The 27,148-nt window shown below is 36.2% G+C and overlaps 1 protein-coding gene across 1 annotated transcript; it reads right to left on the reverse strand.

The window, feature by feature from the left end:
* Positions 1-272: 272 nt before the first annotated feature.
* LOC128093412 (uncharacterized) lies at positions 273-22,302 on the reverse strand. Its single transcript, XM_052710024.1, has 6 exons — positions 21,866-22,302; positions 12,116-12,244; positions 11,276-12,061; positions 11,048-11,164; positions 2,762-3,028; positions 273-722 (listed from the first exon to the last, which is right to left on the reverse strand). The coding sequence occupies exons 1-6, from the start codon at positions 22,300-22,302 to the stop codon at positions 626-628; spliced, it is 1,833 nt and encodes a 610-aa protein (XP_052565984.1). The 3' UTR covers positions 273-625.
* Positions 22,303-27,148: the final 4,846 nt, after the last annotated feature.

Genomic DNA, 27,148 nt, shown 5'->3' on the forward strand with positions numbered 1-27,148 from the left:
CAGCATTTATAGTGGGATAGGGGAGGGCATTGGGGGATAGAAACACGTCGTAACAAAACACAGGAATGCAATCACGTGTCCGCATATGTTTATGTGTGCTCTCGAATCTGTGTGAATCAATGTCAGCGGGGCTGGCACGATGGATGGTGTGTGATCAGGAGTTTGTGGTGGCAAAACGTTAGCTCTACAACAACATCCGCCGACAGTACAGAGTAAAGAGTAACCATGATCGCACGTTGACGTATAAAATGGTAGTTAGCTCGATAATTTTATTCATGAGTAGGAAAAAAACGAAAGTACACACCACATCACATACACATAATATCATCCTCGGAGAGAAGAACACTCCAACTCGAAGAGTTACGTAACTTTCACTTCTTATTTTACGCACAAGTGGGTCTCGAGACCCTAGTTCAAAGAAAACTTTTATTATTCGCACATCTGTCCCATCTCCGACGAAAGTGATGAATGCTCTCGAGTGCTTGAGTTGAGTATAGTAATTGCGCGCGTAGAAATCGGGAAGCTTCACCAAAGTTGCCGCACGTCACGACCGGCAAAATGTTGTTGTTGTGCCTTGGAGCGCGCAGCGCGATTTTGGGCGATAAGACTTGAGCCGCGCGCAGGATTAAGTGGCTTCACAGTGAAATCTTAAACAGTCATCGTCTCTGACGGCTCGGAAAATCTCGTCCAGTCCGCTCTGGCGGGCACGGTCGGATGGGGTCCTGGTGAAACAAAAAATACAAAACAAAAAGAAAGGTTGGAACAAAAAGTTAATTACACTAAACCTGCAAAAAAAGCATTGAGTTTTTTTAGTTTTGTTCCTGCATTCAACATAGGTCGAAAGAAGTAATTTTGCAAAATTCGTTTTACCATACAAGTCTCCAATCAATTTTGGGAGCATTTCATACAATGTTTAAAAATCTGAATCTTGAGAAGGGATTTTCTGATCGATTTGGTGTCCTCGGCAAAGTGAGGAATATTCAGACGAAAAATTATACACTGAAAAAATTCCGATGTTTTTATTTAACTTTCTATGATGAAAAGTCGAATGAGAAAAACATGTAGTTTCTAATTTTTTAATTTTTTTATTTGTTTTAGTGGACTGAGCAAAATCGTATGATGGTGCAAAAGCTTGTTTTTGAAAAAAAAAAATGTTTTTTTTTTGAAAACACCAAAAATATGGACACCAATGAAAATCATTTCTCAAGCAAAGTAAGATTTGCAATCAAAAATAATTTATATTTTTAAAGATTTTTTTAAGGTTTTATGAGTTAAAAAACCTCTGAAAAAAATGTTTGAACAGCTAAAAAAATCCTAGGGAGCTTTCTATTATTACGTAACGCAGTTGGGGGGAGAAGGGTCGAAGGTCATGTTTTTTTTTATGAAATTTGTATGAGAATATTGTTACGAGGGGGAGTGGTGATTTTTTTTTGCGTTACGAATAAAAGATCGCCTCTCTAAATTATTTCGAACTTTGAAAATCGGGCAATTTTTCTGAAACAGCATCGCAAAGTATTTGAATCGATGAAAATGAATTTCTCTAAGTTTCATCTCGGAAACTGTTGGTTCGATGCTCAATTTTAAAAAGAGATTTTTTTGCAAAATTTTCTGTCTATTCAATAATTTTAATTTTAAATTTCGAAATCAAGCTTTACTTTTGAAACGGTCTAAAATAGGGGCAATTCTCTACCAACTCACACAAATCGGGAAAAGTTGCCCCGACCCCTTTTCGATTTGCGTGAATTTTGTCCTTAGGGGTAACTTTTGTCCCTGATCACGAATCTGAGTTCCGTTTATTGATATCTCGTGACGGAGGGGCGGTACGACCCCTTCCATTTTTGAACATGCGAAAAAAGAGGTGTTTTTCAATAATTTGGAGCCTGAAACGGTGATGAGATAGAAATTTGATGGCGTACTCCGAATTAAAAAAAAACTTATTTTTCATCGAAAAAAAAACACTTAAAAGGTTTTAAAAACTCTGCCATTTACATTAAATTTGCCCTAAAATGACATGTTCCAAAAAAAATTACAGTTGAGTAGCGGATAATGGCAGAAAAAAATTACAGTTGAGTAGCGGATAATGGCAGAGTTTAAAAAAAATGTAAAAAAATACGTTTTTACGGAATTCCGAGTACGCCATCAAATCTTTGACACCAAATTTCTATCTCATCACATTTTCAGGCTGCAATTTTTTGAAAAACACCTCTTTCTTGCATGTTAAAAAATTGAAGGGGTCGTACCGCCCCTCCGTCACGAGATATCGAAAAACGGACCTCGGATTCGTGATCAGGGACAAAAGTTACCCCTTAGGATAATTTTTACGCAAATCGAAGAGGGGTCGGGGCAACTACTGTGTGGCGGAGAATTACCCATAGATAATTTTCCTTATTTCATGTTTCAGACCAAATATTGTTTCAAAGATCAGAAAATTTCAAAAAAGTTTCAATCTTTAACCAAAAAAATCGGAACAATAGTTTAAATATTGGCAGTTAAAAATACAGGCGACGCTTAGAGAAATTAATTTTCATCGATTTGAATTCTTTGTGATTTAATATCTCAGAAACCAATGACTCGATTTGTAAAGTATTTTTTTCTTATTCATTTGTTTTGATTTGATTCGATACAGATTATCCATTTTTGTCGTAATGATGCAAAATATAATTAAACAAGTCAATCCACCAAACCTGATACTGGGCAGGTAAAAAAAATCATTTTTTTTCTATTTCCAAGCGAAAATTCAACATTTGTAAGATTTCCTTACTCATTTGCAGTTTTCCAGAGCATCCTGAGCAGTGCATCCGTACCGCTGTTCCTCCCGAGTCGGGCCATTTCGCAGAAAGATCTCTCCTCGCAGCCCGTGCTCGATGGCCACCGCTCGACAATCGGATTCGCCGACAGGGCGCTAATAAAACCAACCAACGGATTGTCCCCACCGCCCAGCTGGTCCTCCGACCGTTGGCGGGTCGGATTGGTAAAGCTGCCGCCGGTGGCACTTATCGGCGTCGGAGTCTGCATCTGGACGGGCGGCCTGTGAACCAAAAAGCAACCAAACCATAAAAGACAATGAAATGCACAAAACGACGACAAAGACGTCGACAAAAGTGGCCCATTCGAAGCAACAGGTTACCACCGCCGGAACCGATCTCAACCAGACTGGGCCAAACCAGTCTCACACGGACCCCGACCGATCGACGCGACGCGACGTGGGGATGGAAAATCGCACATGCAGAAAAAAAGGTTACGTAAAAAAGTATCCGACACACTCTTCTCGAACGACGACGCCGGCAGTGGCGCAATAATTTCACTTTTATTCGCTATAATTTGGCCAGTTTTCGCTTCCTGCCCGACTGACCGCGCGCGTTGGACCACGTTTTCATCAGAGTTGGCCATGCCCGCGTGGACTCGAGCTGGCAAACTTATCGCGGCATTTTAGGCTAAATTCCCAGCAGCCCAAAGTAGGCGAACTGTAGCGTTACTAATTCGATTACCTTCTCTCTCACTCTGCACATCGACCTGGCTTGGCCTGCTAAGAGGAGCAGGCGGAGCGATTTAAATTTTGCCCATTTTAAAAAAATTTACGCGATGAGCGAACAAATCGATTTATGCTGGATCTGGTTAAAAATGTTTGTTACTGAACTATAGCTGGTTGGGCTGAAAGTGGACCTAATGTGCCAGATGTTGGACGAGGTCTTGTGTAACTAGTGTTATGTGGGTCATATTTTTATTTTCCTCGGATGACTTGCCAATTGTGAACAAAAAATTGAATCATCTTTGGTTATTGAGTAACGGTTTTGGGGTTTTCACTTTCTTCCAAGCAGCGGTCGGAAAGATCACAATCAAAATAAATTAAACCATCACAATATGATTGAAAACTAGTACAAAAGTAGGTCGACTTTATAACTTTTTCAAAAATAGATTTTGTAATATAACATTCACATAATACTGATTTAATTGTCATTAAATTACTTAACAATTGAAATGAAATTACTTAACAATAATAATGAAATAATGTACCAATTAGGTTTTTTTATCCCTTTCAGCTGTTTTAAACTGTTTTTCAACAATTGATGCAATTAAAGTTAACAAATCAGCAAATGTATGTGAAACAAGCCTTACCCGACAAACTTCGTTCTGCCTTTTTTTGTTTCTTGATACATATATAGCTTGTTTGCTTATTCAGCCTCCTGTGATCAAAATTTGATTTTACGTAACTTTCTCCATACAATTTGCCGATGCTCCGGAATCGGTTCCAGAGTGGCCAAAGTGTCAATTAGTTAGCGTATAAACCTTCCTTGGGCTTACACGAACCCAACGCAACAAAGAGCACCTCGATCCGACGCTCCGTATTAAACTGATTCGCGTTCGAACAAAACCGAAATTTTTTATATATAGAAAAGCAAAAATAAGCATCTCCACGAAAACTGGAAATATATATTATTTGTTTATTTTGTTATATTTGACGAAACACTTCTAGGGGACTTCACTATGACTAATGATGCAATTTTGCATCATTGGTTTGCTCTTCATATAATTTTAACAACTATGACCTTGATAATTACTGTTTTTATTACAATTTCTAGCCTGAAAGTCAGCAAGTTGAATTAATTACGTAAAATTACGACTAAGTTCATCGCCTTTTGATGAAATTAATGTAAATTTGAAAAAAATTAGAAATTAATGTATCATAAAAATATAAATTTTGGTTGTCAACTAGTTTGAAACACGAATCACTGCACGTTGTCAACAATGTTTGCAACAAAGTGTAAATAATTCTCTCAGCTCTTTGTAAATATTATTTTTTTTATAAGCGACCATCCATAAACCACGTAGACACCTTAGGGAGGGGGGAGGGGATTGGCGATTGTCCACGCTCCATACAAAAAAGATTTTATTTGTATGGAAATTGTCCACGATAGGGGGGGGGAGGGTTGGATGGTCTCTAAATGGACTCTTTAAATTAAAAAGGCAAATATTTGGAAAAAATGTGCTAAAACCAGTTAGGACGTTACAAATATTTTTCAAAGTTCAGGTCACCACTTCCTTCAAAATCGATCCAAAAATTCAGGGGGCAAAAAATATTGTTTTGCAAAACTTAAGAATTTTAATAAAAATAGACTTCTGATCGACTGAAAACTATTTGAAATGCATTTTCCAGCATGCTTAATCGTATCCATCAATGTAATCCAATGTAGGAGAACAGCATCTAATTCCAGCGTGCCTCTAATGTTGCCACATCCGCACTTTGACATTCGATTACAGCTCATTAAAAACGTTTTCAATTGAAATCGAGTGATAAATAGCTCAAAAAGAAGTGAACAAGCAAGTTTCTATCAAGAGTTGTGCAAAATTAGTTGTTTAAATAGTGAGAATCAGCAAATGGGACGGAGTTAGGAGCGAGTGTTTGACCTGCCAAAAATTCGAGAATTTCCCCTACTGTACCGTAAAAAGTTTTTTTTCGGGATAAAAAAAATATTCGTCAATATTCTGAAAGCTTATACTTTTTGCCTTCCTCGCCTTACTGAGGAAAGGCTATAAAATCACTCGAAAAACGAAATTCTTAATTTGACCTCCTAGACCCACCTTCATGTATACATATCGACTCAGAATCAAATTTTGAGCAAATGTCTGTGTGTGTGGTGGGACGTTGATCAAAAAAATTTGCACTGAGTTATCTCGGCACTGGCTGACCCGATTTGGACCGTTTTGGTCTCATTTGATCCGTATTGGGGTCCCATAAGTCACTATTGTAAATGAAAAAGTTTAGTTAAGTACTTCAAAAGTTATGCTAAAAAAACAATTTCGACAAAAGTCCGGAAAATTGTAAAAAGGGTGCTTTTTGTAAGAAAACCCGTCATGCTATACATTTTCAGAAAGGTATTTAGAAGACCTTCCCAACGCATCCAAGACATTGAGGATCTGACAACTCTATCAAAAGTTATAAGCACTTAAGTATTATTTATACGCTTTTTGGAGGCCGGATCTCAGATATGTTAATGAAAACGTTGTCCGGATCTCTCATGCAACCTATCGTTGGATAGGTATTCAAAAGACCTTTCCAACGAGTTCAGTAGATTGAAGATCTGACAACCCTATCAAAAGTTATAAGCACTTAAGTGTTATTTATGAACATTGTGAAGGCCGGATCTCAGATATTACCTAGCATTACACTCAAAATGTGAGGAAGGCACCAACCACCTAATGGTGGATTAAGTAACGTTTTTCAATCAAATGTTGAAACCACGGCTTGAAATTTCAATTTTATTTTTTTTTATTTTTAAATTTTTTTTTGCAATTATTAAAAATACAAATCAAAGAAATGGTTTCAAAAATTAACGAGATTCGAAATTAATATTTAAAGAAAAATGCATTTTCATCAAATCGTTATGGAATAATTTGATTGTATCAATATAAGTTGAAAATTTACGATCAAGTAATTTTACTGCCCGGCCAGGACAACATTATTGCCAGTACAGGAATGACCATTCCGAAGAAAAAAGAAAATAACTCCACGTGAACAGCTATTAACAGCCAATCAGGAATGTGGCCCGTGACTGAATCGGAAGGAGTGTCGAAACCCTCTGAAAAACCACAAAATTTCTCATAAAACTTATGATTACACATCGACTAAACGCGCGCACCCACCGTTGAAAGTGAAAACAGTTTTGCAGTGGTGTGTGTGTATGTGTGCGCGCGCTTCCATACAACAAATACCTGTTGGTTGTAAGTTGTGCGATCATCGCCGTCTAAAATCAAGTGCCGCGGCACAAGCCAAAACCACCACCACCTGCCTGCCTGCCTGCCAACAACTGGAAAGATGAATGAACCGTAGACATAGTGACGAGTGGCTCACATATGATCCCCTTGCACCTGAAGCCTTTGGGATTGGCAACGTGGCCGCAGGGCACCTCCCCACCTTCAAATTCCTTTGGTATGCTGCTGCTGCTGCTGAAAATAACGTAATAACGATAATCGCATCAATACCTCGAGCTTAACCATGCTAAGTCGGAGGTTTAACTCTCCCAGCTGGTTAAGTCTGTGCGGCTTAAATCCGTGCAGTGTAAATAATGGTGAATACAACGACGGACGGAGGGCCGACCTCACGTTACGATGCAAATCACACAATAATCGAGCTGAAAGAGGGCGCGCGACTTGGCTATTATAGAAAGCACCTGAGCCAAGATGCAGTTTTCGACTTTTCCTGGGTCTCAAGGAGGTTGATTGCATTGCATATCGCTTGGTGGGTATTTTCGAGGCACGATTCCGAATCGTGATTGGCTTTCGAAGCGTGCAGCGCACGTGGACGTTTGTGGCGGATATTATTTTCACACCAATTTGCCTAACTACGGTGTCATTCACTAAGGTGATTCTAGATTGAAATGATTTTGTCGCATAGTCCAAACTGGTAATTGGATATCATTATCCAGTCATTTACTTTGCAATAAAATTAACCATTTACTCTTTTGAAGGTTTCTTCAGCCTTTCACGATTTTTTTATTTTCATGAAACTTTGCCCTTTCAAACAGAAAATCATAATCACTGCAGTCATACAAATAATCTACGCAAATAAATGAAAATCTGTATTTTGAGAAGGAATTATCTGAGTAAATGTGGATTATCAACAATTGTGTTAGATATGGTTATTACTATAGGGGAGTTTGGGGTAATATGAACAGGGGGGTAATCTGGACACCCCTTTAAAAATCACGTTTTCTTCGGATATAAAGTGAAAACGGCAATTTATGTGATAAAGCTAGTACTAGTAATGTCCTAGGAGTATGGACAAACCAAAAAAGTTGGGATAGGTTAAGTAGTTTTGGTGTAATATGTAAAAGCTTCCAAAGGCCGGTTGGCACTGCCTTAAATTCTAATATTTGAAGGTTAGCAAATAAGGTTTTGCAGGGGTTATATGGCATTTTATGTTCAAGGGGGTTGCTTGGACGATGCCTGAGATATGTACGTATAAAAATTTGCATTTTATCCATTTTTATCATCAAAAATTGCAATTTATGATAGAATATTCTATGGGGGTAATATGGACATGGTTTGTGGGGTAATTTGGACATACCTGAAAGTCTACATGTCAGGCAACAAAAAAGTAATTTTCATGGTTGGATGAGTTTTTAAAGCGATTTAGATAAATTTAGAGGGATTTAATATGTCAAAACAATCAAAAAGGAACCCCTATTTTTTAATTTAGATAAATTTATTCCAATATTCGAATTGATGAAAATCTGATTACTGTACATTTGGCGTTCAGCAAGACTCTAATGTTGATTGCTTTTAATTAATTTCTTTGACATTTCTAATTTCTATGCTAGTTTACAATAATATTTAAATTTGAAGGGCTACAGAGTGTAAAATCAAAAAAATGATATTTTCAGGCTAATAAATTCTATATAATGATTGATTTATATAAACATAAACGATACCTTAATCACTAAAAACTATACTTGTGCCTAATCCAGAATCAATGTTTGAATCATTTCAGTATTAATGATTAAATTATGCATACAACACTGAACTATTTGTTATCTTCCTATTGAACTATAGTTCTATCACAAAATCAATGAAATATTGTGAGCAAAACAACACTTCAAAATATAAAGCAATTACAAAACCAGGTTGATGGATAAAAAACATGCTCAAAAAATCAAATGTTAAACTTATTCTTCAACATGTGTCCAAATTACCCCACAAAAGGTGTTCATATTACCCCACAAAGTGTCCATATTACCCCACAAGGTATGTCCAAATTACCCCACAAGGCATGTCCAAATTACCCCATAGGGGTGTTCATATTACCCCCACACAAAAATGTGGGGGTAATTTTAATTTTTAATTTTTGCGAAAAAATGGGTTTTTCATCAAAATTTATCGAAATAAATGACAATTTTTCATCAAATATGGTCTCTATTATCCTCTGGTGTCACCCTCATTCCTTTAAAATATCCATACAGCCCGTGACAGAGCAATTTCTTTAGGGTGTCCAAATTACCCCACACTCCCCTACTCTAAATAACCAAAAAAATAAAAAAATAAAACAAAAAAATAACTTTTAGAATTATAATACCGTAAACTAGGGAGTACCGTATACCGGGGTGACATTGATAGAATTTCAAGTTATTTTTGAAATATTTTCCAACTGGTAAGTTGGACTAGGGTAGGGGTGACTTTGATAGTAATAGTTATTCTTGTAAAAATCAGATTAATGTGTTGAAATTTTATGTTTACGTCAAATGTACCATCACTAAGGTTCTATGAAAAAAAAAATCAATGTTTAAAAATAGTTAACTATGTTTTTAAGTTTTTTAACAAAATACACATAAATATTAGGCAAAATTCTTAAAAAGTCAAAATTTTGCCTAAAATTCGTTAAAACTAGTTTTGTTTATAAAACTATCGAATCATATTACACTATAAACTGAAATCGAAGCAAGAATTAAAAGTTTTCACATTTTATATGACATTTGTTCTACAGGAAATGCCTATGAGTTGGGAGATTTTTTTGAATTTTACTTATTTTACCTTCTGCTAGTGAAAAATTTCCCAAAGGATCCGAAAATGCATTCCATTTTTCGATTCGAAATGATGTTCATTGAGGTAATCATGACACTTTCAGAACATTAAAATAATGCTATTTATCATCATTTTCTTAATTATAGTTTACAAACTTTTTAATTTTTTAAAAATTTTATGAAGACTTCTTCTAAGAGTACTTTGAACACTTCTCTACAACGGTCAGAATGATCCATACCATTCCCCGTACGTATTTAATGTGTACTCTTCATTTTGCGGAAAATTTCAAACCTATCAATGTCATTGTATGTCGGTATTGCAAAATATGAATTAAATAAAAATGAGTGTTCAAAGTACTTCAGGAAGTAGTTTTCATTAGATGTTAAAAAGTTTCAAAAGTTATGAAAACATTATAAATAAGATTATTTGAATAACAGCTTGAAATAATTTATGGGTTACAAGTTTTCAAGTGTTTTTGAAACAGAAATCAAATTAATCTTCAGACTTATAGGCATTTTGAGTACAACCAATTTTGTATGTAAACTTGGGAAGTCGTTTCAATTCTTTTTTTTCGCAAAATCGCGATAACTCGTGATGGTTACAAGGTAACCTTTATGTTAAACTCATTTTTTTTAAATTGTCTGCTCTACAACTTTCGAGATTCTAAAAGTGCATAAAATTTCCCATAAAATGATATGAACCAAAAAAAATGTACAGTTGGGTAAAGAAAAATGACAAAATTTCTGCAAATATTTTTGTATTATTTCGATGAAAAATACGTTTATTTCGGAATTCTGAGTACGCCATCAAATCAGGCGTCAGATTTCACTTAAAAGTCCCTTTAACACAACATTTCCAAACCATTTCATTTCATCATTGAAAAAAGTTTGATCTTGGAGCTCGGATTGGTGATCAGGGACAAAAAATACACCTAAGGACAAATTTTCACGCAAATCGAAGAGGGGTCAGGGCAACTTTTTCCGATTTCGTTTGAGTTGGAGGAGAATTGCGAGATGCGTAATGCGAATGCGAAATTTAGGACACAATTGCAAATGCTTTTTGTGATCAAAATTCTCACACATGCACAGACATTATTAAGAATTTGATTCAAAAGTGGGTTCAGGAAATCTTCAAGTTTTGAGGGATTTTAGAGCCTTCTCTCAATTAATTACGATATTCGAAATTTGACCGACAAATAATTAAAACTCAGCCCAGCAGTGCAACATGTTTTTTTGAAATCCATTGTCTATACAATATCTATAGGAAGATTGTAATTGGACGATAAAATATTGAAAATATGATTGGTAATGCAACTGGAATGATAAACATTCTTACGGTAATCATTATGTTTAGTGATTTCGAATTGAGCTGGTCATTATTCTTAATATTACAAATTTGCACAAATGCAATCAGGTTATTGTTCAATTCGAATGCTCACAATCAGCGTCCTTTGAAGATCGAATTTACAGCGCTGTAACCGGTTCAACTTGCCCACTTGTTCCCTTTCGCTCCGGCGATAAAAAGTACTTACAGTGTCATGTTGGGATTCACGTAGACAACCTGCGGGGTTAGTGCCGAGATAATGAGTCCGATTGGAATGGCCGCCGTCAGTACGTGAATGATCTTTTTCCACGGCGAAACGCCTCCTCTGTAACAAGAGGGGGGAAGCGAAAGAAGAGCAGATTAAACACTCATTAACTTTAATAAACGTCGTCCACTGCCGGAGGACTGCGGAGTGCGTGTAATTAATGCCAATTACTTCTTGAGCGAGTCTGCATCACCGCCTTTGCCACCGGTTTTGAGCTTCGTTGAGACGCCGCCAGCTTCCCCAAACGCGGTGCTGTAGAAAAAGTCCAACGGATTGCTGGCCGTATTTCCTGCTGGGGCCTCATCAGACGTCGATCCGCCACCGCTAAACGGAGATTGACCTGTCGTACCTCCACCATCCTCGCCACCACCAACAAACGAGTAGGGATGCTCTCGAGGGGGGAATTTGTAGAAATGATGATGACCGGCCACGATTTTGCTCTCAAGGTCAGCCGGGGCCTTTTCACCCTGCTGCAGTGAATCATCTCCGTCACCGCCATCACTGCCGCCCTCCTCCTCAACCGGTACCCACTTCCATTTGCCCTTTGGAGGGTTTAACTTTGGCTTTGGCCGGCTAAATGGACTGTCCTGTTCGCCGCCGCCGTTGCCATTTGGCAGCCAAAGGAGTTTTCCGCTCTTCGGGTGTTGTTCCCACTTGTTGGCGGTCGATGGCCAACCAGGGCCACCAGCAGCAGGTTTTGCACCGCCACTTCGCAGCTCGTTATCGACGGGCCCACCCGGGGCGTAATTGCCGCCAAACCACTTGGAGTCGGACGTCACCACGCTGGCAGGATATGGCGCGTCAACCTGGTGGATTGCATGCTGCTGATACTGATGAGAATGAGAATGTTGGTGGTGGTGATGGTGAAGCTGTTGGTTCTCTTCAGATGGGAAATAGGGTACCAGTTCTGGTGAAGGGACAAACTCCTTCGAAGGTGCTTGGTTGTCCTTGTCATAGCTGTAAGAGGGTAGGATGAGCCAATAAGCTACTTTAAATCGCTACAGAACCTACCTTCTATCATTTGTTGCGTTTTTCGTGAGCTGTTGATAAGATCCCGCGTACAGCTGTCGCTTCTTGTATCCAGATATCTGATGCTGCACCAAGTTACTTCCGCCAGCGATATCCTTCGCTGCACCGGAGCTGTAACCGTAAACATCATCGCGCATCAGTTTATGCCACCACAAAAAATAAATAAATAAAAAACCAAAAACCCAAACAAGCGGACAGCCTTCCCAAAATAAAAACCCAAAAAACCTACTGCATAAAAATTCTTCACTTATTTTTATCGCGCTAGGCCTCGTTTTCGGCTGCGGATTCGATCATCAACGTAATTCAATTTGTGTTTTAATTGCCATCTGAGATAAGAGTGAAAGTGTATCGTAACACGTTTTGCCCCTTGCCTATACTGGGGGAGTCGTCTCCTTCTCCTCCTCCTCCTCCAAAGCGACCACCACTCGGCCACACTGTGGAATGTCCGCTTGGACCGGTAGTAAACCACTGCAGCGAGCTTTGCCTCTTTCTAAGCCACACATCAAACCAAATGGCCAAGTCCGGCTGCGGGTTGTGCATATTGAGCAGCATCAGGATTCGCCAGTTGGCGCAGCCCACACATAAGCCGCAGTTACTTAAGCTTCCGCGTTATCTGGTGGCGAAAATCTTCTTCCTGGCTGTGGTTGGTGCTTTGCATCACAACTGTGCCATATTGCTTATGAAAAATATGCTCATGTATGTTGGTGTACAAAACATACTTTTCTCGAACTATCCGATTCAAAAATATTGTATAAATTGTTCTCAAAAATCGGATTTCAAATGCAGAATAAAACAACATATAAAATAACAGTTTATGAATCAAGTTGAAAAATAAAAATTACAAATATTATCAAAACTACCAAACTAATAAAAGTTACCAAAATGACCGAAATTACCACAATTACCAAAATCACCAAAATTACAAAGAATAACAAAATGATCGAAATTACCAAAATTACCAAAATGACGGAATGACTAAAATGACAAAAATGACAAAAATTACGAAAATTACGAAAATTACAAAAATTAAAAAATTAACGAAAATTACGAATATTACGAAAAAACGAAAATTACGATAATGACCAAAATGACCAAAATGACCAAAATGACCAAAATGACCAAAATGACCTAAATGACCAAAATTACCAAAATTACCAAAATGACCAAAATGACCAAAATGACTAAAATGACTAAAATGACTAAAATGACCAAAATGACCAAAATTATCAAAATGACCAAAATGACCAAAATGACCGAAATGACCAAAATGACCGAAATGACCAAAATGACCGACGAGACCAAAATTACCAACATGACCAAAATGACCGAAATGACCAAAAAGAACAAAATAACCAAAATGACCGAAATGACGAAAATGACCAAAATGGCCTAAAAGATCGAAAAGATCGAAATAACGAAAATGACCCAAATGACCAAAATGACTCAAATGACTAAAATGACCTAAGTGACCTAAATGACCTAAATGACCTAAATGACCAAAATGACCAAAATGACCAAAATGACCGAAATGACCAAAATGACCAAAATGACCAAAATGACCAAAATGACCAAAAAGACCGAAAAGACCGAAATGACCAAAATGACCAAAAAGAACAAAATAACCAAAATGACCGAAATGACGAAAATGACCAAAATGGCCAAAAAGATCGAAAAGATCGAAATGACGAAATAACCCAAATGACCAAAATGACCAAAATGACCAAAATGACCAAAATGACCAAAATGACCAAAATGACCAAAATGACCAAAATGACCAAAATGACCAAAATGACCCAAATGACTAAAATGACCTAAGTGACCTAAATGACCTAAATGACCAAAATGACCAAAATGACCAAAATGACCTAAATGACCAAAATGACCAAAATGACCAAAATGACCAAAATGACCAAAATGACCAAAATGACTAAAATGACCAAAATGACCAAAAAGACCAAAATGACCAAAATGACCAAAATGATCAAAATGACCAAAATGACCAAAATGACCAAAATGACCAAAATGACCAAAATGACCAAAATGACCAAAATGACCAAAATGACCAAAAAGACCGAAAAGACCGAAATGACCAAAATGACCAAAAAGAACAAAATAACCAAAATGACCGAAATGACGAAAATGACCAAAATGGCCAAAAAGATCGAAAAGATCGAAATGACGAAATAACCCAAATGACCAAAATGACCAAAATGACCAAAATGACCAAAATTATCAAAATGACCAAAATGACCAAAATGACCCAAATGACTAAAATGACCTAAGTGACCTAAATGACCTAAATGACCAAAATGACCAAAATGACCAAAATGACCAATATGACCAAAATTACCAAAATGACTAAAATGACCAAAATGACCAAAATGACCAAAATGACTAAAATGACCAAAATGAACAAAATGACCAAAATGACAAAAATGACCGAAATGACTAAAATGACCTAAGTGACCAAAATAACATAAATGGCCAAAATGACCGAAATTACCAAAATGACCAAAAAGAACAAAATAACCAAAATGACCGAAATGACGAAAATGACCAAAATGGCCAAAAAGATCGAAAAGATCGAAATGACGAAATAACCCAAATGACCAAAATGACCAAAATGACCAAAATGACCAAAATTATCAAAATGACCAAAATGACCAAAATGACCCAAATGACTAAAATGACCTAAGTGACCTAAATGACCTAAATGACCAAAATGACCAAAATGACCAAAATGACCAATATGACCAAAATTACCAAAATGACTAAAATGACTAATATGACTAAAATTACCAAAATAACTAAAATGACCAAAATGAACAAAATGACCAAAATGACAAAAATGACCGAAATGACTAAAATGACCTAAGTGACCGAAATTACCAAAATGACCAAAAAGAACAAAATAACCATAATGACCGAAATGACCAAAATGACCAAAATGACCCAAATGACTAAAATGACCTAAGTAACCTAAATGACCTAAATGACCAAAATGACCAAAATGACCAAAATGACCAATATGACCAAAATTACCAAAACGACTAAAATGACTAACATGACTAAAATTACCAAAATGACCAAAATGACCAAAATGACCAAAATGACCGAAATGACCGAAATGACCAAAATGACTTTGGTGATCAAAATGAACAAAATGACCATAATGACCAAAACGACCAAAATGACCAAAATGACCAAAATGACCGAAATGACCAAAATGACCAAAATTACCAAAATGACCAAAATGACCAAAAAGAACAAAAATGACCAAAATGACTTTGGTGATCAAACTGAACAAAATGACCATAATGACCAAAACGACCAAAATGACCAAAATGACCTAAATGACCAAAATGACCAATATGACCAAAATTACCAAAATGACTAAAATGGCTAATATGACCAAAATGACCAAAATGACAAAAATGACCGAAATGACTAAAATGACCTAAGTGACCAAAATAACATAAATGGCCAAAATGCCCGAAATTACCAAAATGACCAAAAAGAACAAAATAACCATAATGACCGAAATGACCAAAATGACCAAAATGACCAAAATGACCAAAATGACCAAAATGACCAAAATGACCAAAATGACCAAAATGACCAAAATGACCCAAATGACCAAAATGACTTTGGTGATCAAAATGAACAAAATGACCATAATGACCAAAACGACCAAAATGACCAAAATGACCAAAATGACCAAAATGACCAAAATGACCAAAATGACCAAAATGACCAAAATGACTAAAATGACCAAAATGACCAAAATTACCAAAATGTTCGAAATGACCAAAATGACTAAAATGACCTTAGTAACCTAAATGACCAAAATAACCGAAATGACCAAAATGACCGAAATGACCAAAATGACCAAAATGACCAAAATGACCAAAATGACCAAAATGACCAAAATGACCAAAATGATCAAAATGAACAAAATGAACAAAATGATCAAAATGTACAAAATGACCATAATGACCAAAACGACCAAAATGATCAAAATGAACAAAATGAACAAAATGATCAAAATGTACAAAATGACCATAATGACCAAAACGACCAAAATGACCATAATGACCAAAACGACCAATATGACCAAAATTACCAAAATGACTAAAATGACTAATATGACCTAAGTAACCTAAATGACCAAAATAACCGAAATGACCAAAATGACCGAAATGACCTAAATGACCAAAATGACCAAAATGACCAAAATGACCAAAATGACCAAAATGACCAAAATGACCAAAATGACCAAAATGACCAAAATGATCAAATGATCAAAATGAACAAAATGAACAAAATGATCAAAATGTACAAAATGACCATAATGACTAAAACGACCAAAATGACCAAAATGACCAAAATGACCGAAATGACCAAAATTACCAAAATGACTAAAATGACTAATATGACTAAAATGACCAAAATGAACAAAATGACCAAAATGACAAAAATGACCGAAATGACTAAAATGACCTAAGTGACCAAAATAACATAAATGGCCAAAATGACCTAAATTATCAAAATGATCAAAAAGAACAAAATAACCATAATGACCAAAATTACCAAAATGACTAAAATGACTAAAATGACTAAAATTACCAAAATGACCAAAATGAGCAAAATGACCAAAATGACAAAAATGACCGAAATGACTAAAATGACCTAAGTGACCAAAATAACATAAATGGCCAAAATGACCTAAATTATCAAAATGATCAAAAAGAACAAAATAACCATAATGACCGAAATGACCGAAATGACCAAAATGACCAAAATGACCAAAATGACCAAAATGACCAAAATGACCAAAATGACCAAAATGACCAAAATGACCAAAATGACCAAAATGACTAAAATGACCAAAATGACCAAAATGACCAAAATGTTCGAAATGACCAAAATGACTTTGGTGATCAAAATGAACAAAATGACCATAATGACCAAAACGACCAAAATGACCAAAATGACCAAAATGACCTAAATGACCAAAATGACCAAAATGACCAAAATGACCAAAATGACCAAAATGACCAAAATGACCAAAATGACCAAAATGACCAAAATGAACAAAATGAACAAAATGATCAAAATGTACAAAATGACTAGGGTTAGTGAAATTTCACGATTTCGCGGACAGCGTGAAATCCGCGAAATTTGGCTTTTTCCGTGAAATCCCGTGAAATTTTATGTTTGTGGGGATTTGTAACGATATTTCTTAAAATAATTTATCAGACTCAAATAGGAATGAATTACTGTATGATTAAGCAAATGAATACCCTGGTTCAATTACTAATATAGGGTTAGTGATTTTTGACGATTTCGTTGACGGCGTGAAATTCGTGAAATTTATCAATTTCCTCAAATCATTTTATTAAATAACAACATAATAAATATATCATCCATAAAGACTGTTTAAGTAAATTTTATAAGTTTTCAATTGAAAACCATGATATGTATCTGTCCACGCACTGGACACAAGTTTCGGCCGTCCCGGATCACCGACGGCCTTATCCCCAAACTTCACTTCCCTCAGAACCTTCCTTTTCCTTGCATGCACTTCCTTCACTCCTGCTGCATGTTCCTTCCACTCCTTCTTCCTTTATTCCACTCTCCTTGCATGCTCCTTTTCGTACTAATCACTCCCGCACGTACTAACTTAGACTTTCGGACTTAGTTAAAGTAAAATTGCCGCTTTTATTGGGACGCGAACTGAACTCCGCGACGGTTCGTTTTAGACTTAAGTTTTATTCAATTATGTATTCTGTTTACATCTGTTATGCTGCGCCGAGATGACAGATCTCGCGTAGCAGTGGTGCTGGTTTTGGGGTTTGTGTATGTCTGTACAATTTGTGTCGTTTTGTCTGTAGGTATTTACATGTTTGGTGTAGGGCTTACAAGTTGGTATGTTGTGTGTTTGCATGTAATTTGTGTGTGTTTTACAGGTGGGTTAGGTAACTAGGGTAAGTACACTTATTATTGTCTATGGTTAGTTGTCAGGGTTGCAAAACATCAAATTTCATTACAAAACAGTCACTTGGTATTTAACAGTATCATTTGAAGAATTGTTCAGTTTCTTTTAGAAACTAACTAAATTTAGTAATATCTTCGTTCGCTGCAATACAAATTTTACTGCTATTTTATTTGAAACAAAAAAAATAATAAAATAAATAAAAATGAAGAGTATTTCTTTAAAACTGTTTAAAACATTTCAGATTCTTTCTGAGTCCTAACGATATTTGCTTATTTGGGTGGATGATTTCCGTGAAAGTTAAAAAATACTACTTTTTATGTTTTCTGTTCTCATTTACAATAATAATGTTGCATTTGTTACAGATTACATTATTTTTGCCTGTTGATTTTAAATTCAGTGTTTGATAAGTGAGATGAAAACCTCAAAAAATATTTTTTTTTATGTGCAAACTGCCGTTCTAGGCAGAATTGTCCCATGTAATTTTTTGACTTTTTATCATTTTTAAGCTTAATTTTACGTATATTTAATAATCAGACCCTAGCGCAGCCAATCTTTCGAAGGGATCCTGGAGAGTGCCTTAGGTTAGATGACGCCTAGCACTCTTCTTGTCATTTATTAACATTTGCAGTGCGCCATTGCATCGGAATGCATTGAAACATCACAAGTAATAATTTTACGTATATTTTCAGAAAAACACATAAAATCTAATACTTTGTTCAGAAAATCATTGTAAACAACACCAAGTCTGTTTATCCCATCGTTGAACTTCTACGCATAAGTGTCCCACCAAGTATTTTCTATCACGAAATCATGAGTTTAAGAAGCATTTCATCTTGTGTACCTGTTTAGCTTTAAGAGAATTACAAATAAGGGTGATAAAATGTTAACCGGGGTGATTAGGGACAAACAGGGCGAATAGGGACCCACGGGACAATTATGCGTAGAACACAGAAATCGATCGAAAAATTTCAATCGCGTTTTTCTCAGTTGCCCTTTTTTGAACATGGGAAAATTATGCGTAGAACGACAGTAAATGTCGCAGAAAATTCAAATTATTTTACTCTTTTTGGCTGGACAAGATTGTTAAATCTTGCTTTGATATGAAATTAAATAAAATGATAAAACAGAAGCAAATGCGCGAAAACTTTTTAGCAGTGAAGCAGTTCTGTAAATGAGAATACGAATGCCCTACATATTGTTTCAAAAAATATATAGTGCTCATCCATAAAACAGGTTGAAACTTTTTTGAAAATTTGGAGGATTTTTTGTCACGCTCAAATTTAGTGTGGATTTTTTAGTTTATCGAAGAATAACATATAATTACGCATAAAAAGTAGTTTTCGTGATTTAAACATAAAATTTTCAGAGTTATTTTAACTTTTTTCACGTTCCGCGAAATTTGCGTGAAATTCGGTGTTTTGAAATTGAGGTCCCCGTGAAATTTGCAATTTTCGAGCGTGAAAAATCACTAAGCCTAAAAATGACCATAATGACCAAAACGAGCAAAATGACCATAATGACCAAAACGACCAATATGACCAAAATTACCAAAATGACTAAAATGACTAATATGACTAAAATTACCAAAATGACCAAAATGAGCAAAATGACCAAAATGACAAAAATGACCGAAATGACTAAAATGACCTAAGTGACCAAAATAACATAAATGGCCAAAATGACCTAAATTATCAAAATGATCAAAAAGAACAAAATAACCATAATGACCAAAATTACCAAAATGACTAAAATGACTAATATGACTAAAATTACCAAAATGACCAAAATGAGCAAAATGACCAAAATGACAAAAATGACCGAAATGACTAAAATGACCTAAGTGACCAAAATAACATAAATGGCCAAAATGACCTAAATTATCAAAATGATCAAAAAGAACAAAATAACCATAATGACCGAAATGACCGAAATGACCAAAATGACCAAAATGACCAAAATGACCAAAATGACCAAAATGACCAAAATGACCAAAATGACCAAAATGACCAAAATGACCAAAATGACCAAAATGACCAAAATGACCTAAATGACCAAAATGACCAAAATGACCAAAATGACCAAAATGACCAAAATGACCAAAATGACCAAAATGACCAAAATGACCAAAATGACCAAAATGACCAAAATGACCAAAATGACCAAAATGAACAAAATGAACAAAATGATCAAAATGTACAAAATGACCATAATGACCAAAACGACCAAAATGACCATAATGACCAAAACGACCAATATGACCAAAATTACCAAAATGACTAAAATGACTAATATGACTAAAATTACCAAAATGACCAAAATGAGCAAAATGACCAAAATGACAAAAATGACCGAAATGACTAAAATGACCTAAGTGACCAAAATAACATAAATGGCCAAAATGACCTAAATTATCAAAATGACCAAAATGACCTAAATGACCAAAATGACCGAAATGACCGAAATGACCAAAATGACCAAAATGACCAAAATGACCAAAATGACCAAAATGACCAAAATGACCAAAATGACCAAAATGACCAAAATGACCAAAATGACCAAAATGACCAAAATGACCAAAATGACTAAAATGACCAAAATGACCAAAATGACCAAAATGTTCGAAATGACCAAAATGACTTTGGTGATCAAACTGAACAAAATGACCATAATGACCAAAACGACCAAAATGACCAAAATGACCAAAATTACCAAAATGACCAAAATGACCAAAAAGAACAAAAATGACCAAAATGACTTTGGTGATCAAACTGAACAAAATGACCATAATGACCAAAACGACCAATATGACCAAAATTACCAAAATGACTTAAATGACTAATATGACTAAAATTACCAAAATGACAAAAATGACCAAAATGAGCAAAATGACCAAAATTACTAAAATGACCGAAATGACTAAAATGACCTAAGTGACCAAAATAACATAAATGGCCAAAATGACCAAAATTACCAAAATGACCAAAAAGAACAAAATAACCATAATGACTGAAATGACCAAAATGACCAAAATGACCAAAATGACCAAAATGACCAAAATGACCAAAATGACCAAAATGACCAAAATGACCGAAATGACCAAAATGACTTTGGTGATCAAAATGACCAAAATGACCATAATGACCAAAACGACCAAAATGACCAAAATGACCAAAATGACCAAAATGACCAAAATGACCAAAATGACCAAAATGACCCAAATGACTAAAATGACCTAAGTAACCTAAATGACCTAAATGACCAAAATGACCAAAATGACCGAAATGACCTAAATGACCAAAATGACCAAAATGACCAAAATGACCAAAATGACCAAAATGACCAAAATGACCAAAATGAACGAAATGACCAAAATGACCGAAATGACCTAAATGACCAAAATGACCAAAATGACCAAAATGACCAAAATGACCAAAATGACCAAAATGACCAAAATGACCAAAATGACCAAAATGACCAAAATGACCAAAATGACCGAAATGACCAAAATTACCAAAATTACCAAAATGACCGAAATGACCGAAATGACGAAAAGGACGAAAATTACAAAAATTACGAAAATTAAGAAAATGACCAAAATGACCTAGATGAACAAAATGAACAAAATTAACGGAATGAATCTATATCAAAATCGTAATTGTCCGTGATGTCATTGTTGCTCTAAAACGACCAGCAACCAGCAAATTATGGCGCCAAACCTCGTGTGTGTTACATACTTTTTAGAAGACGATCCGGAAGAAGAAGACTGCGTTGCGACCGCGGAAGCTGATTGTGGTGATGAAGATGTCGACGACGACGACGAGGCCAAAGACGAAACCGTTGGCGTAATCGATAATGGCGCATCGCGATAACTCGGACTGTGCTTTGGCTGGTTGTTGTTTGTTGCAGGCTTGTGGTTACTGGGGACGATGGTGTAATCCTCGGAATTACCACCGTTGTTGGCTTGTGTGCCACTTGCTGTCACGTGCTGTTTGCCGGGTTCATTGTTCGCTCCACTTCCGACCGTCGCCACCGAACTGTTGGGCAACGTGCTTTTCAGCATCCCGGAATCGGTGGTCGTATTCTCTTCATTCGGGTTTTCGTGCACCTCGATAGAGGCTACCAAACACACTGACACCACCCACACAAACCAATAGAACACTGTGCACTGCATTTTTGCTTCAAACGTGCATTTTTTTTTCTCTAGAAGAAGATCCTTTGCATGCAACTGTCACCACACGTTTAAGGGACACGTTGGCCAGGCCCAACGGTTTTATATCGCGTACTACCCCAGGTGACTTTAGGGTTTGGCCAGTGCACAAGAACAATAGATTCATCCACCACACGGCGATGAACATTCGCGATCATGATGCGTTGTGTCCCCAAATGCGCGACAATGCATGCAGGATTTATGTAAACTGTTTTTCTTCGAGATTACATGTCTTGCAGCGATCCAAGTCCAAGTCAATGTGCTGCGCGTTTGTTAGTTGGTGTTTTGAATGACTTTAACAATCAGCGCATGACGAGTTGTTTTGGAGTTTGAACCACTGAATTTGTGGTGTGAAGGTCACATCCAAAAAAGGGAATTCTATTTGGTGAATAAGGAGGGGTTAATTCATGTCAACTGAGTACAATTTTTGACTCGATCGGTGATGGCTTTACCAAACTTTGAGGGAACTTCCAACCCTACCCTATCGAGAAATTAAAAGTAAGAGTGTGTGCGTGCAACATGGAGTTAAACTTTCGAAAGTGCAATGGTAATCTTCACAGCAACTTCACAGAAAGTTTAACTCCATGTTGCACACACTCTCACTTTTAATTTCTCGATTGAAATGTGTCCAAAATCATCAACATTTTTCTCGATTTCGATATTAATGTTTTCAAAATCGGCATCCAATTTTCCCGGGTTTTGAGTTTCCCGGGAAACGGCAATTTTTTTTTTGAATTCCGGGAATTCCCAGGATCCGGAGATCATAGGTTAATTTTGAAAATATTAATTGTTGGGTCTACATGACCCATCAGGCCTAAACGGCTTAATCCAATGTGTACCAAATCAATTTCCCCAGATGCTGGTATTGTTTAAAAATTATAAAATGTGGTGTTTTTTTTCAAATTTAAAATTATAAATATACGTAAATATATTGCGCAATTCTCACTAACTTGGACTTCGCACTAAATAATTGCTATCGATCGCACTATTCCGGCTTGTCATGCTGCCTTGAGAAATTTTAATTTTCTCAAAAAATGATCAAAGCGAGCCGATGTTGCTCACCTGTCAATCGCAATTTTAAAGTGCGAATGTCCAGTTTGGTGGAAACTGCGACTGGAAATGTAAATAAACAACTGCTGGTTGCCTAGTTTTCAGAAATTTTGTTGCCAAAGTGCGAGAGAAAAGTGCGGGCCAAATCCAAGTTACAGTGCAAGGATCAATACTGTCGAGCACATTACACAAAATTTAATAGTAAATATTTTAAGCACTAGGCATTTTGCGGATCTGTAAATTAAAAATTTAAAAATTTTCTATAATGAGTCAAATTAATCCTGATATATGCCGAATACAAATGTTAATCCTAACAAATATTATTGATTACATAGTATTCAACTGTTCATTTATTTACCCAATCAAATCTGGCTTACCAGACCAAGATTTGTTTGGAAAAATCCTGTAAATTATGTTCCGGGAATTCCCGGTATGGACGCACTATCAACAATATTGTTGTTTGAAATCGAAAAAAAATTGACGTTGATTTTGGAAACATTACAATCTTTACGAATTCTAAAACATAGAATTACCGGATATGCCTACCAGATTTCTATCCGTGTATATATTTTTTTAAATTTATGAGTTTCTCTTTCCAATGCTTTTTAAACTTCAAAAATTGACCCACATTGAGGTGGGGTTGGGTTGTAGAGGGTTAACAGAAATCCCAAGTTTGGTTCCGATTAGACCATCTTTCTATTTTTGGCACCACCCCCTTTTTTGGACGATTTTCTAAACACATTTTTTTGTTCTTTCACTCGCAACCTTGCAACTATTAGACCAAATAATTTCTTCTGGTTGTATTTTATAGGAACTTTCCAAGGAATGCTGTAAGTATATAATATTTACCCTCAAATGACGGCCAATATTATTTCTTTTACGTTTTATAAGATATTTAGAGAATTTATTGATGCAGAGCCATTCCTCGACCTTAGTAAGATTTAGTTTGAGGTTTTTAATGATTCTTATGTAAAATTGTCTGGGGAACACGATGGTGATAAAATAAATGGAAACAAAAGAAATAATAGGTAGGCATTTGATGGTTAACATTTTATTTTTATAGCATTCCTTGGACATTTGCCTTGGACTGTAGGTCATTGTTCAGAAAGAATGTGTCTCCAAGATGTTTCTATCAATTTTCAGTAACATTTTCAAACAAAAAATCAAGTAGAAAAATGTTAGGGACATGACAAAATATTTAAGTTTACTCCGCAACATTTCAGGTAATGTAACCTTCCAAATTTTTAATCTTAAATTACACGAAAAAACACAGTGGTGATTGAGGTTAATCTAAGGCTGACACATGTTTTCTATTTCAAATCGTTGGGAGCTAATATAATATTACCAACAAAATTTAACTCAATTTTCCAACATTTTCAGTAAAAGGCAAAAGCAATCAAACAGCTAACTTTGTCTTACACGCTTCCGAAAAAAACCAAAAGCAAACTCGAACACACAAAACCGCGGAAAAATTGACTTGTCTTGTCTCACCCTATTACTATCATTAAACATCGACTAAGATACGATAATAGCATATCATTTGGCTCGAACCCTTTCGGCACTCGAATTGTAATTATCGCATCGCTACAGTTTGTTTTTGTTTCCGCAACAACCGCAGTTGGTTGCTGCCAAAAGGAAGAAAGAAATAAAGAAAAAAAACTAGTCGACATACCTTTTTTTTCATAATTCGCATTCACCAACAAATTTGCCTGCGTACTGCACCAGCAGCAACAGTGCATTGTGGAAAGGCTTTTGCCCTCCGTGATCGTGAGACAGTTCCTAATGAGCCATAATAGGCACCTTCCTCCTTACCGATTGCTTTGCCTCGGCTGTCGGCCAAAAGCACACAATCAAATCCTACCTGTTTCATGAGAATTTCCTTTAATTATCAATTTGCAGTTATTTGTTGGAACCTCAAGGGGTAAAGGGAAAAAAAGTATCGTGGTGTGTGCGTGCAGAAACTAACCTCCACCACCACCACACGAACGACGGTTTAGCTCGTGTGAACTTCGAATTGGTTAATTAGTTCACATGTTGAACGAAATAGACAGAAAAAAAAAACTAAAAGTGATAGGCCGACATTCACCTTTCATTCACGAGTCAAACCGTGCGACCTCATTTTGCATAGTAAAACCCCCCCTTCCACCACCAAAGGAAGGAAGGAGAGCCTCTCTCTCTCTGCGTCGATGATCTAATATTACGCGCGCCCGCGATTACGACAATTTAATAATTTTCTTCTCTTGCACGCGCCACCTCTCTGTTTCGCTCTCAACCAGTTACGCGTGCTCGCAAGAGCTCTCTTTCATAATATTCACACGACGACGCTGACGACGCGCGACACGCCGACTGCGATTGAGTCACCGCGACGCTGCCGCGAGAGCAGGGCAAATCATTACAGGCAGTGTCGGTGGCTTCAGGCAGTACTAGCAAGCCATGGAAGGGTTAGACTTGGAGGCTCGCTAAGTTAATTTAACCCTGGACTAGGAAATCAGTTTTTTTATAAATGGCTGCTATTTTTCTAATAAACTAACTATGAAGCTTCTTTATTAACCCTTAACAATCCAACAGCGCTCTGACCTAATAATTGTTCAATCATTATTCTTTCAACAAATGTATGATCTTCAAAAAGCAAGAAAAAGCATTTAAAACTCAAAATAGCAAAATAAAAATCAGTCAAGGGTTGATTCCCGGCCTGACGTGGCCACCCCACGACAGAGAGACTAGAAGACAGACTAGTTAACATAGTCATTTTCCGGTTCTTTCCAACACTTTCGTGCCCTGTGGAAAAGTGAAAGTTTTCCGCTCTCGTCGCCACCATCGCGACCAAGAGTCTGCCAAGACAGAGTGAATGGCGGTGTTGGGCTGGAAACGGGAGCGTCTATTTGCTTTCAATGAATGAAAATGAATGAAACACAGTTTCTTCCCCCCTTTCCAGACGAACACAAGTGGGGAGGGCATAAGACCACTATGAGATCGCGTCATGGGTCTCGTTGGTCAGCTATATGCTCTAGCCTACGGCACTGTTAGATCGGAAATGCAAATCTCTGTGGGTGATATATAGGATGAAGAAAAAACCGTAATGAATGAGTTTAGATCAATTTTGATATAAATTGTTACCTCTTTTCATTTACAAACATAGTTGGTCTATAACAATCAAGAGTACAATATAAAAAGATAAGGGAAACGTCACATTGTTGATCACAACTAATATCAAAATAAATACAGTGCCATCCCGTTTTTGTCAACACGACGTGATTTTTATGCTGCCAAAACAGAGATATGTTAATATAAAGAAAAAAAGCATCTAATATTTGTGTGAGAACTATCAATAAACATCGTTAACCCTTCATAATGATAGATGTGGTTTACGGGAATATCCATAAATCACTTAAAGAACGAAATAGATGATTTTTAACCTTCAAAGAAAAATAAATCGTTCTATGATAAAAGATCTTATTTGCATTTGAAATAAGTATATTTAAATGATATTAAATAATTGATGTTTTGCAAGTATTACGAGACCAAACCAACTAAATTAATTTAGATTTTGTCAAAATCATGAAAAGTTGAAAAAATTTTAGTCAAAAACGGGAATGCACTGTTGATTAAAATTATTTGATTTTTTTCAGAGTATTTGAAGTGTGTTTGAGTGACTTTTAACGTGTATTTGTTTAATTTAAGGCCGTTGCCAATATTTTTCAAAGTTTACCCTTCAAAATTGGTCTGAAAAATTAAGGGGCAAATAAATATTTTTCCAAAA

This window comes from Culex pipiens, chromosome 3, assembly GCF_016801865.2.
Source record: "Culex pipiens pallens isolate TS chromosome 3, TS_CPP_V2, whole genome shotgun sequence".
Classification (NCBI taxonomy): Eukaryota; Metazoa; Arthropoda; class Insecta; order Diptera; family Culicidae; genus Culex; species Culex pipiens.

Bases quoted from the DNA above. Each gene is read 5' to 3' on its own strand.
- LOC128093412 (XM_052710024.1), bottom strand. From the start codon at position 22,302: ATGCAGTGCACAGTGTTCTATTGGTTTGTGTGGGTGGTGTCAGTGTGT. The intron at 12,245-21,865 runs GTATGTAACACA...TTACGGTTACAG, and splicing joins TCCGGATCGTCTTCTAAAAA to CTCCGGTGCAGCGAAGGATA. The intron at 12,062-12,115 runs GTAGGTTCTGTA...ACCCTCTTACAG, and splicing joins AACGCAACAAATGATAGAAG to CTATGACAAGGACAACCAAG.